Source organism: Camelus dromedarius, chromosome 14, assembly GCF_036321535.1.
Source record: "Camelus dromedarius isolate mCamDro1 chromosome 14, mCamDro1.pat, whole genome shotgun sequence".
Classification (NCBI taxonomy): Eukaryota; Metazoa; Chordata; class Mammalia; order Artiodactyla; family Camelidae; genus Camelus; species Camelus dromedarius.
The window spans coordinates 60,794,107-60,812,491 of NC_087449.1; the positions used below are offsets into that span (position 1 = coordinate 60,794,107).

General features: G+C 48.7%; 1 protein-coding gene across 5 annotated transcripts in view; it reads right to left on the reverse strand.

Annotated features, from left to right (window-relative positions):
- Nucleotides 1-1,079: 1,079 nt before the first annotated feature.
- The window catches only part of FHAD1 (forkhead associated phosphopeptide binding domain 1), a 123,551-nt gene continuing 106,245 nt past the window's right edge, over nucleotides 1,080-18,385 (reverse strand). For 4 of the 5 annotated variants that reach the window (XM_064494042.1, XM_031464112.2, XM_064494041.1 and 1 more), the window contains 7 exons: nucleotides 18,107-18,231; nucleotides 15,157-15,252; nucleotides 14,500-14,720; nucleotides 13,779-13,944; nucleotides 8,649-8,729; nucleotides 7,242-7,295; nucleotides 1,080-3,280 (listed from right to left, as the gene is read on the reverse strand). In XM_064494042.1, the coding sequence (XP_064350112.1) occupies nucleotides 3,164-3,280; nucleotides 7,242-7,295; nucleotides 8,649-8,729; nucleotides 13,779-13,944; nucleotides 14,500-14,720; nucleotides 15,157-15,252; nucleotides 18,107-18,231 (860 nt within the window). In that variant the 3' untranslated portion in view covers nucleotides 1,080-3,163. The remainder of the gene's footprint in view (nucleotides 3,281-7,241; nucleotides 7,296-8,648; nucleotides 8,730-13,778; nucleotides 13,945-14,499; nucleotides 14,721-15,156; nucleotides 15,253-18,106; nucleotides 18,232-18,385) is intronic. The other variant, XM_031464113.2, reaches the window with a different exon arrangement.

The window sequence follows — 18,385 nt, forward strand, 5'->3', positions numbered from 1 at the left end:
TCTCTGGTAGCTTCTCAGAGCTACCAGTGGGGGCTGTGTAGCAGAGTGTCTTGGTAAAGGCCATTTTGGTTGCAAATAACAGCAACTCAGACCAGCTGAAGCAAAAAGGGGATACATATGGGAAAGAGAAGCCGGCTCCTGGCTGTCCTGACTCCTGAGCTTTGCCTCCTCTTTGATTCTCTAACCTTCCTCATTTCCTTTCAGTAAACCCCTTTTCAGTTTGAGTTAGCCACCACAGGTTTCTGCTGTTTGCGACCAGAGAATCTTGAGTGATACAAAGTGTCCTAGTGGAACCCAAGTGCAGGTGTTGGAACTGGCCTTTCCAAGGAAAGAGACCAGGAACCAGAAAGTCATCAGGAATCAGGGTAACTTGCTGCCTCAGTTGGAATGCCCTTAGTTTCAAATAACAGAAACCTGGACGTGGGTGGATTGTGAAAACTTGGAGCCCCTCCCAAATGGACTCTGGTCATGTGGCTTGCTTTGTCTGATGAGATATTAGCAAACATAAGGCAGGCAGAGACTTGAAAAGTGTTTGTGAAAGTGTTTGTGCTTTGGGGCTTGCTCTCTCCTGCAGCTCTTGGGAAGCTGTGCCCACCACACACAGCCTGGTCTGGCCTGCTGGGTGATGAGAGGCCACATCAAGCAGAGGCAGACGTCTCAGCTGAGGACTCTCTAGACCGGGGTTTCTCATTCTCAGTACTATTGACACTCTGGCAATAATAACCCTTTGTTGTGGAAGCTGTTCTGTGCTCTGTGGGATGTTTAGCAGCATCCTTGGCCTCTACCCACTAGATAATAGTTGCACCTACAACCAAAGTTGTGTCCAGACACTGCCAAATGTCCCCTGGGTGGCAAAATCACCCCCAGTTGAGAACCACTGCCCTAACCCAGCTTGTCTGCCATTTACCAGACGTACACAAGGCCATCCTAAACCATCTAGACCCAGCCAAGCCAACCTAGACCGGTACAAGTGTCCACCTGACCCAAGGAATCATGAGAAATCATATTTGCCATTTTAAATCACTAAGTTTTGAGTGGTTTGCTCAATGGTGCAAACAGGTACACCTGACTACCGTGGCTCAAACAGATAGGGGTTTATTTGTCTTACACAACAGGATGTACAAAGTTCAGGCGTGATGTGGAGCACAGTGACGCCACCGGGCCCCCACCCAGGCCTTTCATGTCTTCCCATTCCAGTCCTTGAAGTGAGCTGTGCCCTCTTGCTTGTTGCCTGGCTAATTCCCAACATGGCTGCTCCAGCTCCAATTCTGTGCTCCAGGAAAGAAAAAGAAGACAAGGCAAAGCGACAAAGAGCAAAAACTCTCTCCGAGGGAAGACTTGCCTTTTATTCCAGAAGGGAAGCCCTGCCCAGGGCCTTCGCTTGCATGTCACTGGCCAGAACTGAAACATGGCCAGGTAAGCCTTCAGCTTATAATAGCAGAGGGAGGCAATGAAGAAAGGGCTTATAGTGTCCACTGAACAGTCTCTCCGGAGGTCTTCGTTTCTTGTCTCTCCTTGTTATCTATCTCAGCTGTCTCTTTCTAAGACTGGCTTTGTTTCTCCAAACACAGTGGGAGAAATGGCCATTCCAGCCGGGAACTGCACTGGGAGTCTCAGCTCCAGTGCCCATAATGACCTGTGTGGCCACGCCGTGTCCCACTTCCAAATACCAAGGGCAGAGACGCTGATTGGCCCAGCTTGGGTTAGAAGAGAAACCTGATTGGTCTGGCTTGGATAAGGTATCTACTGCTCAGCCAACCAGCTGCGGCCAAGAGAGCAGCATTAGGTAGGGCACACCTGATTGGTGGGTGCGCATTCTCAGGGAAAGAGGTGTGTGGCTGAGGAGACACCCCCCCAAAACTATCCAGTTCAGGGAGTGAAGAAAAGAAATCGTCACCATGGGTTGCAATGTTCATATGATAAAAATTAACATGTCTTTTGAAAGATCTGAAATACAGGGGAGTCATACAGGCGTTACATTTAACTGATGCAAATTTAAACATTCCTGTTCAACCAAAGTATTTTTTTTCATACAATTTGGCTTCCAAACATGAGCCAGCTACTTAATTACTGCCTAGCCAAATGATCTTTTCTGGTGCTGGAGATTACTGTTTTGCATTTTGGGAATATGGTACAGCATAAGTAATGTCATGTTCTTTATGGAAAACGTCTGGAATTTTCAAGAGTATTTTTAAGGTCAGGTGATGCTAACCCTTCTCACTGTGGAAGATGTATCTTCCAGTGGAGTATCATGCAAAGAATTTTTCCTATTCCCTTATAGTTTTAGTCAGCATAAAGAATGCATTTGGTTTTAAAATATCAAAATACTTTTATTATGGCTTTTTAAAAATTAAAAAATAAATGATGCTTATGACTTCTGGCTCTTCCTCCCTTTTTGTTTAGTGGTCCTGGCCATACAAGAAAAGAAAGGAGAGGACAGGTGACTGGAGAGGGGGCAGAAATGAGGGGCTCTCCAAACACCATGGAAAAGGGGTGTGTCCACCCGGGCAGTGTGTGCTCTTCCGTGACTGGGTACTTGGTCTGTCCTGATGGCTGAGGACTTGAACTACTGGGCTGTCTTGGTGTGGCAGAATGGGCAGTGTGAGATGGAGTTAGAAATGTACGTTCCAGACCCAACTCTTGAATTTGCTAGCTGTGTGACTCCAGACAGGCCATTTAACCTCTCTGGGACTCAGTGTCCTCATTTGCAAAATGGGGAATATAATACTATTTACCTTCTAGGGCTTGGGGGAGGGGTGCCATATAAATGTTGAGTCACTGTTGTGGAAGCGATAAAATGGGTTGGTGTTCAAATTTATTACAGTAAACTCAGATATAAATGCGCTATACCATGGCCCCAACAGTCCTGAGGTTACCGTTCTGTCCTGTAGCCTCAGGACATGCCCTGGGTTTTCTCCGCTGCGGGTTTCCTGGGGCTCCGTGGAGGTGTGACATTTGGGTACCTCACGATGCAAGCACATGATTGTATCTACCAGGCCCAGGATTCTGAATTTCAAAATACAGCGTCGTGCAAAGTACCAGTCTAGGAGGCAACACACTAGGGTAACAACCTTTAAAGTTCTAAAAAGGTGTCTTAGTTTTTTGATGCAGGAGAGTCCCGCTGACTCACGGAGGATCACACGAGGCTGGCAGGATGATGTTTCTAGTTCCTTCCGCCAGGCTTAGAAAACAGAAGGCTCTGGCTGGATTTGCTGGATGTTTCTCTCTTCAGCATCTCTCTTTCTTGGTCCATCTTTGGGGTGGCTTTTCTGGCTCCAACCTTCAATAAGCAAGAACAACAAGTGCACAAACTATAATTGTAGTGAGATCCCAAAATATTTCAAACTTTTTTTACTCAAAATATTTGTTGTAAAAAAGATGTTATATATAAATACATATATATAGCTACGAGCAAAAAGCAGCTAAAATGACTCACCATTATCATGCTACCCACAGGTAACCTTATTCACCTTTTGGTGTAAACCCTTCCAGTTATACACATAATGTTTTCTCTTCTTACATTTTCATCTTTTTGAAACCAGGAGTTTCTGATATGGGCACATTCATTGTGGTGGAGTTTCTTTCTCTTAAATAAGCTGTCACTGAACTGAACGTCTTATGTCTCTGGTGTCTTAGGAGGAGAGAATGCAGGACATTTGAGGGGGTCTGTCTAGGCCTTTTTTTGAGCACTGCCCCTGGCTCCCAGCAGCCACATGTGTGACCCTTCCCCTGGTCACAGTTGGCACAGGCTGTGCTTTTCAGATGGTCACTCCCAGGATTCGGGGTTATGGGCTCTAAGAGGCTACTTGCTTCCAGGGCTGGTCTTTCGCACTGGGGGACCATGAGGTCATCCCTTCCTGCCATGTGACTGGAGAGAGATCAGCAGACACAGGGAGGAGATACGGTCTCTGTGTGTGCGTGCGTGTGTGTGTGCGTGTGCGTGTAAGAGATGATGCCTGGGATCTGGTGGCTCACCAGTTCTCTTCTGAAGCCAAGCTCTCTTTCAGCTTTTCGTTTTGATGAGGCCCTCTCTCCCATAGCCTTATGAAAGCCTCCTCCCTCTTTCTGAATAGGTTCCTATTAATTGCAACCCAAGAATCTCTCTCTCAGTTCTGTATGTACTGTAGATACAATTGTAACTTGCAAGTTTCTTTCCAACAGGCTTCAAATTGCCATTCTTACGTCCTTAATTTTTGACTCCAGCCGTCAGGACACATGAGCGCCTGCGAGAAGAAAGAAGGCTGGTGGGTGGTTGAGTTTCAGCTCTGCCACTGACTGTGTGACCCTCGGTTTCCTCATTTGTCAAATAAGGACCAGAATCTCCATCCTGTCTCCCTCGGGGGTTGAGAAGAGGTTCTGGGTGGATTTCAGTGGAAGGGGCTGTTAGGACCATCTCTGTAGCTCTTTTCACTTTAAGACAGATTTAAAAATCACCTCCAGTGCTAGACCCGTGCCAGTGACTGACAGGAGTCTTGAATGTGTCTTGAGAATCTGTGTTCAAAATCATTCAGGGTGAGAAAGGCTAATGTCTCTACACTAGCCCACAAGGTAAATCTTGGTTGGAATGGCCAGATGAAAGGAAAGCGGAGTAAATGTTGAAAATCTTTCGCCTCTAAACCACCTTTCCTTTGTATCCTTTTTTATTTGATTTTTCAAGAAAATTCCTGGCTCTGAATGGTCCCCAAATGCCAGTGCCCTGACCTGGTGTAGGGCTGGGAATTTGTTAAAAATAAAGATTCCTTGGTCCCAGGGTCCTCCGAACCGCAGGTCTGCCACAAGTTTGTGGTGGGAAGCACCACAGAGCAAGCTTTGGTCCACTTTTTTGAGTGACGAGAGTGAGGGCAGCAGAGAGCGGACAGGATGGCTGGACTGGGAAGAGGAAGAGGTGGGGAAAGGGAAACGTGAAATGCAAGTGAGGACATGAGGGGTGGGGGGACCTGGCAGGGTCTGTCCTGAACCCGCGACCACAGGCAGTGACATGCATTCTGCTTGAATGTTTGGAGCCACAGCCCCCCCTTAGAGTGACAAAGCAGGGACAGAAGCCAGTCATTTAAATGATGAAATCTAAGCTGGAAAGTTGGAAATTAACTGGAAATTAACTGAAGGCATGCTGGAATGGCTGCTTCGGACACCTACAAGCATTGGTTCTAGAAAGATCCCAGTCCATCCGCACATCACCTCAGGTCCTGGTTTTAAACATCTCCTCTTAGGGGAGGCTTCTCCTAGCCCTTGGTCTGGGTAGGGATGGGGGTGGGGGTGTCCTTGTGATTTATGCTCCGGAGCTCAGTGCACGGGACTCTGTCTTCAAAACATTTCGTACAAAGTAATCATTCAATCATTATTTGTATGGATATATGTAAGTATGTATTTGTTTATTGGCCCCAGAATTAAAGCCAGAAAGGCAGGGAGTTCTGTGTGTTTCTTCATTGATCTAACCCAGTGTTTCTCACTCTTTTTTTTTTTTTTTTCATTATCATCCTTCTTCTAAGGAGCCTTCTTAGACATTTTTTTCCTAATCATTTTCACCTCCACGAAATTTGAAAATTACAGATAGCACTGTGTGTATGTCTAAGATTCATACATAAAAAAATAGAATTTTTCCCTCTCGGGGGTGACACTGTTCTCATTGAGAATGTGATTGAACCGTAACACCTGGACAGTAACTGCCACATCGTGGGCTCTCAACAAATAGATACTGACTGAATGAGGGTGGGCTTGTATCTTTTTGTTCACTCTTCTATACACAGTGCCTAACACAGTATGTGGCCTGGGCTAGGCGTTCCATGAGTATTTGTTAACTAGAAGATTCTCCCCTTGCGCATACGACTGACAAACAGTTAGTGAAAGCTGTTAGCTGCAATGGAAAAAATCAAATCAAATCGGTGAGTGGCATTTTGGAGGACAGAACAAAACCCAGAGGGCCTTGAAGAGGAAGGAGGTGCTAGTTCTGAAGCTTGTTAGAGATGGGGACTCGTGAGTGGGTGAAGCTGAAGGAGCAGACCGCACGTGTTCCGTCTTTCTCAAAGCGGTTGTGCTGACTCCATCCCCCGAAGGACTCCAGGCACACTCTTGAGAAAGGAGATGCCCGAGCTAGACTTGGCAAAGAACCTGGAAGAAACCTTCCTGTGCTGATCCTAGATGCCAAGCCTTTAAGCTTGGGCTGGAGGGCGGGAAGAATGGGAAGCTGGCTCTTTGCTCTTAGCGGAAGCACCATCTGCCCCCATTCTGGTAAACCCAGAGGTGGTGAGAAATTCCACGAGGCCTCACATCTCAGGGAAGCAGTGTTCCCACAACATCCGGGGCCCATCCCAGTATCTCCCCTGTCATTTCACATCCCCAGGTGGTCCTCAGACAAAACCTACCTGTCGGGCGGTTTCTGCCTCCTCCAGACTCAACTATATATATGAATGAGTAAATGACAAGCTTCCAATTATTCCCACTTTGCAGGGTAGCAAAGAGCTCAGATCAAGGGGGGACCTCAAGATTATCTCTATCCTCTTAACATTCTGCTTTGGGTAGTAACCACCTTCTAATCTTAGAACAAGGATGTTAGTTGAGAAGAAGCTTCTATTTTCCAAAAATACCCCTCACCTAGAATATCTTTCTTTCTTCCAATGATAATTTGGTTGCCTCAGAATGACTGTGGCCTTTTATCAAACTTGCATGTGTCTCTGCTCTTGTTCAACGAAAATGTGTTCAGCTTTCAAGCTTCCTGAGAGCTCGACTCTACTTTCTGCAAAGTGGGAACGTGGATTGGGTTAATTCCAGTTCCAGGGCTGATTTGTGAATGGCAATGTTTCAGCACGTTTAAGATTTCAGAGCCTTGATTCTCAACTCTTTAAAAAAAAAAAACTGTATTCTAAAGGATGTTTCCTTAAAATTCAAGAGAAACGCCACTGCAAATGTACCAGGCTTATTGCCTGGCAGTTTATTACCTAAAGGAGGGCTGGCGAGCGCTCACCTGGGTGTCAGATCTGTGTGGATTTCTCGCTCTCCTACCTTATTTGTGGCTCTGGACAAATAAGGTCTCTGAGTCTCAGAGGCTCTTCTGTAAATTGGGGATGATAACAATACCCACCCCACAGGGTTGTTGTGAAGCTTAAATGAGATAATGCAGGTCGCATGCTTAGGGCTGTGTCTGGCACGTGTCAAATGCTCAGCACATAACAGATGTGGTATTACTGTCCACGGGGTTTCCTGCTGACACCCTATGGTTTTCCCTCTTCTCCCTTCTGGCTCACCTGGAAATTTGAGTTCTGCATCTTGTTCTTCACCGTCTCTATAAACATTCGTCTCTTTAACACAGAAAGAATATTGACAAAATTTAGCTTATGTTCTCCTTTGCCTTTTGCATCAGAGAAAAATGGATTTTTCTCAGCTTTCAGATGTTACCCACTTGGATGGAATGTTGAGCCTTCCTAGATGAGGCAGTATGGCGGTGAGGATTTGGGTCTGCAGAAGGGGGAGGGGGTGAGGATGTGGGTCTTTGTTAGGGGGGATGGCTTTTGGGCAATGCTACCCTGTCCCACTGAGTCTTTTAGGGATCCCTGTTCCAGATTCCAGCAGAGAAGGAGGCTGGTCAACCAAGGAGGCTACACGGGCCACTGTATACTTCTTGGAGGACAGATCTGCGTTAGCGGGAAGTAGAGCCTCTCAGGTCAGTGGAAGAGGCTGCAGGTGACCGGTGAGTTTCCACCCAGTGGCTGAGGCGCAGTGGAAGCCACGGTGGTTGACCTCCCTGGCAGGGATGGCCAGGACCTGTCTGAAAGCTAGCATCACCGAAAATCCCGGGGCCTGCTGCTCCCCTGGGGTCTGATTACTATGGCATTTCCTGATCTCCTCAAGACCCCGCACCTCAGGGATGGTTCACTGAAGAAAAAGTGTCCTCTAGGCACTGGGGACGCAAGAGTGAGAGGGAGCTGGGGCTCCCTTGCAGACTGACACTCTGCAGGTGAATGTGCGGGGGTGTCAGGAAGGGGATGTTCTTGGAGAGCCCTGAGCATCCACTGGGGTTGCCACCCGGATGCCTACAGGGGCCAGGGAAGTAAGAGAAGTGGGTGAAGTGAGCCGGGTGGGGATGGCAGCAAACCCACTGCCCAGCGCCTTTCTACGGGGCTTGTGGGACATGGGCCCAGTGTCTCATGTCCAGATTTTCCAAGTTTTCCAGGGAAGCTGGAAATCCAGAGTGTTCCTTGAAAGTGCCCTATTTTGAAATGTAACGTTAAAAAAAAAAGATCCCAGGAGCCAAATAAAGTGTATCTGCGGGCTGCCATCTTGCGACACCTGCTTTCCTGCCTTCTGCCTTGGTGTCTAGTTGGTACTCAGTAAACATTTGTTGGTGGGGTTGCCAGGTAACATACAGGATGCCCAGTTAAACTGGACTTTCAGAATGAAACCAAAGAATTTTTTTAGTGTGAGTATGCACCATGCAATATTTAGGACATATTTATACTAAATCCCTTAGGGCGTTTGTTCAGGCTGCAGGCGGGGAGGGGGTGGGGGCTGGGCTGGGGGAGGGGAAGGGAGGGGAGGGGTGTGGAGGTTCCCTGGACCGCCCACACCCACATTTACACTCCATAGGCTCCTACACTTTGAAAATACTGTATCTATTCTGTGTCTGGCTGCAAGGTCAGAAAACCTCTCCATACCTGCCTCTCTTTCTCTTTGAAGGAACAGTTGCAAGGTGCTGGCTCTTTGCCATTTCTCTGTTCGAGATCCGCTAAACGTTCCTGAGTGAAAACATCAGGTGAGCGAGAGAGTGTTTAGTGCGTCCTCACTTGTTCCCTTCGGGGACACGCCTCTGAGGCTTCTAGGAGACATGGAGACTCCCTGGAATTGGTGGGCAGAAGGGGCGGGGGGCGGGGGAGGGTCTTTTTCTCTGGGCAGCTTCTGTCCATTTGCTGCTCCACCCGAGCCACATTTCACTTCATCACTGTGGGCAGGGGAGCACCACCCCACTCCTCCTGTACAGTATCTGCCAGTTTCTACTTCTTGTTCAGAAACACACAATGGCACAGAGGAAACCAGGATCTTGAGGATACCTAGGCCCAAGGAAATCTAGGAAAATAATGAGTTTAATAGATTGTGGGATTTTTTTGGGGGGGTAGAAATTAGGTTTATTTAACTTTTTAAATGGAGGTACTGGGGATTGAACCCAGGACCTCATGCATGCTAAGCACACACCCTACCACTTGAGCTATACCCACCCCGCAATGAGATTAACAGAACAGCGAGGAAAAGGATAATGGTAGGAGAGCATGTATCCGACGTGGTCCTATGTGCTAAGAGTTTTGTACACCAGCTCCTGTTGAATTGAAGCCTGTGGGTTAGGTGCCATTTTATTTTCATCTTAAAGATGAGGGATCTGAGCGAGTGAAGCAGAGGGAAGCTTAGGGGCTCCTGCCTGATATCTTGGCAAAGACGTGGCGGTGCCTCTTAGCTGGGATTTGATTGGCCGGAGACTTGATTGGCAGGAGAACTGAGCAGCATCCAGAAGCAGCCAGTACGCTTGAGCCTTTCTCACACTTCAGGCCCTAAGAAAGGGCTAAGAAAGGGCGTGTGTGCTTCTCAAATGGCAACTTCTGTGTATTTAAAAATTTCCTATTGAAAATCCCAGCCTTAACCCATTCACAAAATAGTGTCTGGGGTCCTTTCTTGGCTGCAGCCCTGGTCGTATTCACCAAAGAGAAAAGAGCTTCACACAAGAGCCGCCGGCTTTGCGAGGACCAGGGAGAGCGTCTGGGGGTTTGTGGAGAGCGGCAGCTGGCAGGAAGCTCCCTGAAAGAAATACAGGAATCCCCACCCACCCATGAGCTGCGTCTGCTTTACCCGTTAGTAAGCGGGCTTGCGATGTGCGATGTGCCCGGCACTGCAGGCATTTGGCTGCCCCACCAAGTGGGCCCCCTGTTAATGATTTTGGTTGTTTTTGTTGAGGAACCTGAGATAGAGAGGGCAAGCCGCTTACTCAAGGTCACTTGGGGAAGAAGTAGGGCTTGAACTCTATTTGTTTGATTCCAGAGCTGACCTCTGAGCTCTGCCACCTTCTCTAGTGATGCGGGAGGTGGACTAGGGGGAGCGCACCCTGGACCACGGTCACTGCCCCTCCACCACATGCAGAGAGCCACAGACCCAGGACAGGGCCCCAGGGCATTCCGGAGTATGGGGCGATGACCACCAGCTTCTCTGTGAACGCCCAGCACTGAGGTTTTGCCAGCATTTTACATCAAGTCTCATTTTCACTGCCAAAGGTATGTTATGTGTGGAAGGATGACTTCTGAATCTGAAAGTTCTGCTTGGTGAAGAGATGGTCTAACATTAAAACTACATACTATAAAAAAAAAAAAACCAAAAACCCAAAACTACAAACTACATTTTTTGAGGGGGGTTCTGAAGCTTGAGGTGAGTAATTTCATCTCCCAATATTTCAACCATGCTGCATCTATGAACAGATGAACAATTTTGAAGTTTTTCTACAGGAGACTAAGAAAATTAAGGCTTCTTGTGAAAATACTAGGTGTAAAATTTAGAAAAAAGGAATTCTATTTTCTGTTAATTTCCATTAAAAAATGAATATACATATACATACTCCCTGGAAGGAACTGATGCCAGCCAGGACAGATGTATATAAGTGTCCTTGAAAATCCAACCAAACTATAAACATTTATTATTTTTTCTTCCTGTCAAACAAGGATTTCTGACAACATACAAATAACAAGCCTTAAAGGCAAACCAGTCATGGAATGAAAACCCCAGGGGCAACGGTGAGAGAACATAAGGGGGACACCCTGGTAAGGGGGCTGCAGAGGAAGGGGTGTGGGAAAGTGAACGTGGGCTGGGGAGGGCAGCAGGTGGGTGGGAATCCTGTTTCTGCTGCTAAGTAGCCAGGGAACGGTGCCTTCTGTCAACTCTGCCTCCCTTCTCTCCAACGGGCCTACAGTCGCCAGCATCACGGGCAAGGTTGACGGGTGAGAGGAAGGGTGTGCTGTGGACCAGGTGCCTGCTGCTCGGTAAGCACTTAATAAAAGACGCCATCGGTGATGCCGTGATTGTGGCTATGGTTTGTATAAATCTTTCCCCAAACTGTGAATTCCACAAATTTGAAAGCTCCCTGGCTCTGCGTTGTCTGGGGACCCTGACACAGGTTCCACTTGGCCATTTCAGATCCTTCTCGGCTGAAGGATGTCTAGCGCCAAGCAGGCTGGCACGTCCCCTGCATTGTGTATGAATGAGGCAGCCCATGAATAATGCATGTGAAGCCTGATTATGTAAATCCTCAGGTTTTCAGTGCATGACAATGGCCTTTTTGGGGCCCTTTGCCGTCCCATTCCGTGGTCTGGTGTCTCTGTTTTGGGGCCTAGTGCACCAAGCCCTGGTTGGGGGTGGGGTGCTCCGGGGAGGGGTGAGCTCTCCAGAGGGCACATCAAAGGAAGAGTCAGGACTCTCACTGGCCCAGCTTTCCCTGGAATCGCTTGGTGAGAAAGGAAACTGTCCTCTGCCTGAGGCAGCCCCATGACACACGCCGACTGAGGCCTGTGATGTTTAATTCAGGGCGGTGAGTGCTAGAAAAGCCACATCCGGGCTTCCTCAGAGCAGAGCAGCCACTCATTTCTGGGGCTACAAGCCAGCAGGCTTGCTGTCTGGAAACCCAGCGCCTGGAAGGTTTGCAGGGTGGAGGGCACGCTTCTGCAAGCAACTCATCTGACCATCACTTCCTGGTTGAAGAGGAGGGCGTCCTTCTATGACCTTCTATGGCTTGGCTTCCTTAGAGCTCATGCAGGTAACACACACCCACGCACACACACACAGCATGTACACGTACACACATGCACAAACACACCACCCCAAATCAGAAAGACTAACAGTTACAAGGAGGAGACTGAGGCTAGGCCTGCAGAAAGTGCAGGAACCAGGGTCTGAGAGATCTGGGGCAAGGTCTGGGCTCGGTCTACCTGCTACTCTGTGAACATGGGCAAGTCTCAACTCTCGGAGGCTCAATTTCCTCATCTGTAAAATGGGAATCGTCACAATAACCAGGCAGGGCTAGCAGAGGCACTGATAACCCTGATCATGGTGGCAGAGCACGGGTGGGGCCCAGGGCCTGCTGATGGCAGGCACCAGGAGACGGGGGCTGCGCTGGTTTCCTCTGTTTGCCTGATCCCTGCCTTGAGACGTGCTCTACCTCAGGCAGGAGTTAAGGACAAGGGAGAGTGACTATTTAGGAGTCGCTGTTGCGGTGGCCAGTGGGCCTAGAGACACGCCACTGCCTGCAGGAGTGAGCAGCGATGGACGTAAACTGCGAAGAAGCCCGGGGAGCCCCCTGCTGCCCCTGGTGCGGCGCGGGGCTGCGGAGAGCTTCCGAAGCTGCTGCTGGGGGCCGCTCATGCCTGCCTCGCCGTGGGGGGAGCATTCGGCAGCAGGTTCTACTGGGTCCGAGGCAGTGCTCACCTCCCAGACCACGCATGCGGGCGGCCGGCCACAGGCAGAAGAGCAGCATCCACCTGTCTGTCGAGTGCCAGGCCCTGGGCTGTGTGCTTTACAGGCAGGGCGAGTATCCCTCAGCGCCTGAAACCATTTGGCTCCTGAGCTCAGACAGCGAGAGCTTGGACAGCGAGGGATACCTGCACTGTATTCAGTCCTCACAGCAGCCCTGCAAGGCAGGTGCTGTTATGCCCATTTACTAATGAGGAAGGCAAGGCTCAGAGAGGGGGATGGATTTGCACAAGGTCACACAGTTAATAAGTGGAGGGATTTGAGCCCAGGACTGGCTGATTCCTGTGTCTTGTGACAGATGAGATACCAGGGTGAGGGGAGGAGGTGGCTTCTTTTGGCTGGATCGCCAGCCTGAGTCTCAGTCTTGGTTTCTCAAGCCAATGGTCCCACCAAGTTCATGCCAGGAAGCAAATCCCTCATCCTCATGCCTTTCCTCTGTGGCTCCTACAGCCTGGAGTGTACACCTGTCCATCCCTTTGGTGGGCAAATCCACCAATTCTCCTTTGCAACTCAGTGCAGGTATCACCACTTGGAAACCACTCCCTGAATTCTCTAGGCTCGGCTGAGTGCCCTCCTCTGGATCTGGATAGAGCCCTTACCCCATTAAGTCAGCCTGAAGTCAGCTCTTTACCCATACGTTCTGCACTAAAGGATATGTTCTTCAAGGACATCCATCCATCCATCCACCTGTCCATCCATCCATTCATCCATCCATCCACCAAATATTTAATGGGTGTCTACTACATTCTGGGCACTCAGAATAGCAAACCCAAATCTTTACTCTCAGAGAGCTTATTCATCTGTGTATCCCCACTACCTGGCAGAACAATAAAATTAAGAACAATAGCTACCACTTCAAAAAATTCAGGATGTTCACTAAACTTATTGTGGTACTCATTTCATGAGGTCTGTAAGTCAAATCATTATGCTGTAGACCTTAAATTTAATACACTGCTGTATGTCAATTATAGCTCAATAATACTGGTAGGAAAAATAGTTATCTGAATAGCAAGAACAAAATACACGAATGATCAAAAGTTAAAAAGAATACAGATGAGCTCAACTATGATTCCCAGAGAGGCTAAGAAACCTGCCTGAAGTCACACAGTAAATGGTAGAGCTAGAGTCTAAACCTGAATCTGTCTGATGCTAAAGCTATTCTGCCACCTTCCTTTGCATCGGTCAACGCATTCTGCATCCTCTGGGTCCCCCTGGGACCTCAGTTGGCCGTTTCTAAAGGGAGCCAGAAGGCAGCTTCAGAAACTCTGCTCCAAGCAGGGGCCTCTCACCTTCTGCTGCCTGATGGCCCTGTTGACCCTCTTCTCCTGGTGCAGCCGGTGCTCCATGCGCTCCAGGGCCTCCTTCAGCAGCGCCTTCTCCTCGGCCTCTTTGTAGATGTCGTCCTCCAGCTTGGCCACCTGTGACTGGTACATCTGGACAGACACTTTGCTCTGCCTGAGCGCACGGGAGAGACCAAGTCTGTTCTTTCTCGCTCACCATCTTCCTCACTCACCATCAGTGTCCCTGACCTGGGAGCTTCCCAAAACACTCCCGGATACGCCCAACTTAGTGGTTTCCTTACAAGCGGGAGGGAATGATGACGATTTGGGGAGAAGGGCACAGAATAAACAGCTAATCAGCTCTGTAAGTGTGGCGTGAGGCCGGCGAAGGTTATGCTACCAGCCCCTCCCAATTTCCCAGAGAGGGTGGGGGAGCTGATGCCACGGAAAACAGGATGGAATCATGCAAAGCACACACGTGGTGAAACATCAGGCAGATTCATAAAAGGTGCGCCTGATCGCTTAAGAGAGAGTAGGGCACTTCAACCGCTGCTTTCTCACCCAGAGACTTGCCTCTGTCAGGCCCCGGTCATCATCCCGTGTCACTGCTCCCCCCACCCCCACCCAGGCCTTTGTCCTCCTGTTCTGGTCCTACCGGTCTGCTGCCGCCCCGAGGTTTAGCTGGGAGAAAAGATGCTTGGGCCTTTGCCGCGGGGACCCCGGGCGGTACCTGAGCTGTTCGATGTCTTTTTCATATCCTCTCAAAAGCTCCTCTTTTCTCTCCAGCCGGTTCTTGAGCTGGGTGATCTTATCAAACACCAGATCCAGGTCTCTCTGTCGAAGCTGGTTGACTCGCTCCCTCTCTTTGGGGGAGAGGTACTTCATGGACACGTGACCTGACATGTCTTTGATGTTCATCAGACTCCCCAGCGTTGTGCTCATATCCATGTACTACGAGAGAGCGTTTCGCAGATAAGAGGCCTGGCCCCAGGCTGCTGGTGGCCACGCTAAGGAGGCAAACATCTAATTCTGTTTCATTCCTTTTTCACAGTTGCAGAGGACAAACACATGCTTTGTAACGAGTGCAACTGGGGCTCTTAGGACGACTTTCATTTCCCCCTCTGCGTCCATTTACACTATGCCTTTCTGAGAACGGGGGCAAAAAATGACAACAGATACAAACATTCATTCTTACTACCCAGTTTTTCAAGGAATTCAGCTATGCAATTTCCAACCCATGCTGGGATTGTAGACGGGTCCCGCAGAGCTATTATAACAAGTAAGTATGTCTGCAGGGTTGATGTTTAGTTAAACTATCCCGTGGTTAACACTGCCTGCAGGGGACGCAGGTTTGGACAGGAAGGGAACTGGTGCTAGATGCACATACCAGCTTTTCACTGAGATCTAAAGCCTCAGCCATGTCCATTTTCCCTAACTTCTCGGTGGCCAGGATGGGCCCTGGGCTGGAAAGGCCATTTTGAGGCTGAAATTGGAAAAAAAAAAAAAAAAAAAAAAAGAAGAAGAAATAAAAACTCTTGGCATTCTATTACGAATTTCTACATCCAGAAGAATAACCGAACACTGGAAGTTTACTGAATAACTCAAGAGAGTCGATTTTAAATCCAGTCTGACTCCTCTGTGAACTGCTTCCTTATAACCGTGTTCCTACCCCTTCAGAGCACAACTCTCTTTGAAACGACACATCACTTGTCCCGTTCTTTGTTCACCGTCTGTCTCCCCTCTAGACCAGCAGGTCTCAACCAGGGGTGACTTTGCCCACCCTCCCCCGCTGCCGGGACACTTAGCAATGCCTGGACACGTTTGTGGTTGTTGTAATTGCTACTGGCATCCATGGGTAGAGGACAAGGTTGCTGCTTAACACCCCATGATACACAGGACAGTTCCCCCCAAAAAGAGTTAGCTGGCTCAAAAAATCAGCAGCACTGAGGTCGAGAAACCCTGGTCTAGATGACAAGCTCCAGAGAAATGGGGACCATGTGGCTTTTGCTTACTGTCTCCTTCCGTGTGCCCAGCATGGCACCGGGCACAGAGTGGTGCATAGTGGGCATGTTTGTTGAATGAATGAATGAAGGTTAAATAGAAAACAGCCACCCTCCTTTTATTAAGGGAATCTCATTTTTATATAGCAAAATCTACACCCTCACAAAATCTGGCCAGACTGTCTCCTGGCGCTAGAGCCTGGTGGGTGGGCATCACTTTAGACCCTTCCCAGAGGCAGTGCAGAGCGGTGTTTGCAGCTGTGTGCTCGCTAAGACCCCAGCCAGCCAGCTGGCTGCTGAAAGCCCAGCTGACTGCGTGGAAAGGACCCCAGCCTGAACAGGGAACTGATCTGAAGGCCCACGAATAACAGACCTCATTAAAAGCATGATGCTGTACACCAGAAACTGACACATTGTAGCTGACTATACTTCAATTAAAAAAACATTGGGTTTTAAGTGCTTCCCATGAGCATCTCTTAGCCCATGGCATGTGTTGGCTACATTGCAAACTTCTGAGATTTAAAAAAAAAAAGTACAAAAATATAAAGGCCCCTAAGTGACTGTGATAGATAAGAGTGGACACATTTCTCTGTCTATAGCAATGAGAATAAAGAGGGCTTTCGCAGATGACAGTAAGGGCAGATCTACTGCAAAAACCACCTGGGACGCCGCTCAGTGTCTCCAGCTCCCCTGAGCTGCGTCCTCTGCGCCCCTCCAGGTCCCCCCTCTTTTCCTGAGGGAGGCTCACTGAGGAGGAGCTTGGGCTTCGAGTTCAGTCACACAGTCCCCGCCCCCGTCTCTGCAGGCTAGCAGACGGACCACCAGGGACAGAGTCCAGGCTTCTTCATTCCTTATTCTGTGACCTTGGTTGGGGCACTTGACCTCTAGAAGCCTTAACTTTTCCTATCTGTTAAGTGGGGATAAGAATAGTAACTATGACACAAGGCTGCTGCGAGGGTTAAATGAGGCACTGCGTGTAGTGGGCTGAGCTCAGTGCCTGGCGCACAGTAAGCACTTCTTAGATGTCAGCTATTCTTTGTTGTCGTTACTTATTTACTCACTGGGGGAGGGCACGTAATCAGGTTTATGTATTTCAGTGGAGATACTGGGGATTGAGCCCAGGACCTCGTGCATGCTAAGCACGCTCCACCACTGAGCCGTACCCTCTGCCATCAGCTATTCTTCCTCCTGCTCCTTCTCTTTTAATTCTAACTGTGGCCAACTTTGGAGGATTGGGAGTTGGGAGGTTTCTGGCTGTGTGGTGTCAGTGGTGGGATGAGGGGTCTCTCCCCAGAAGAAGGTAACTCTTCGAAGCAGGATCAGGATATGAGCTCCCCACCTGGAGATGGTCCCTCCACTCCCAACCTCGGAGAATGAGGGTTTGATTTTACCAGGAAAACCAATACATTTCTGAAGACTCCCATCTCTAACAAATGTCTAGAAAAATGGCTGGAGAGAACACTGTTGCAGATAGGATGACTTTGTTATTTCTTCCTAATGTCCATGGACGGTTTAGATCCAGCTGCAGCAGGATTTAGATCCCGTAATTAACACAGAGCAGAGCTGTCCATTGTCATGTGTCAATCAAACGCCCCATCAAACATCCATTTAGGGGACAGGGCACCTTCAACCTAACAGTCAAATTACTTTAGAAAATCCTGGCAAATCAAACTGTGCCCTAAGGAAGGGAGGCTTTCTTGAATAATACTATCTAAATACTACTTAATAATAATAACAGCTGTCATTTATTAAGTGTTGACTATGAGCTAGGCACTGGCATAAGCACTTTACATAATTATCTCCTTTAGTTTTTCCATCATCATTTTACAGCTGGGCAGGGGAGTCCCAGAAAGGTTAAGAGCCCACCCAAGGTCACACAGCTTGCGGAGCTGGGATTAGGGAACCGGTCTCTGATTCTAGACCTTGTGTCCCCTTAATCATCATGGCTCCCTCCTGCTACCCTTTATGTGTTCATGTGATTCAGTTTACAGCAAAAAGCAAACTTTTGGCAAACTCATGGTGTAAATTAGCCTGTTGACTATTTGTTGCAGAATTTAACATGTGATGTGAAAAGGAGGGTCCCAAGATAGATCTGGCCAGTGTCAGTGCAATGACACCTCATGCTGTGCACAATGGGACGCTGCCTTTCTACTCCAACATCGGACTGTGGACGGCCAGGCACTGATGCTGGTCGGTACAGTTGCTAGCCCATCAGGGAGAACCTGGCCTCAAGCCACGGCCAGGCATGGTGGTGCCGGGCACACAGCTAGTGTCTGCCCTCACGCCCACCCTCCCCCACGTGTCAGTCACCACGAGGCAAGTTTGTTCTTTGGTTACCGCTCGGATCTCTATTCTTGAAACACCTGGCGAATCAGGTTGTATATCCAATATTTTCTGGACATTTTTATCCAATCTGAGAGTCTTTACGTCTAGAAATGGTTCATTCGTGTGGTCCTTATGACCTATAAAAGAAATAATTTAGACTCAAAAGAAAGGCTCAGGAAGAAGTTATTGTATGTAATCATCACCCCTGCTGTTTACTGGATGCTTACCATGGGCCGGTGTTCATCCTTACAATCCTTCCTTGGCAAGTGAGGAACTGAGGCCCAGAGAGGT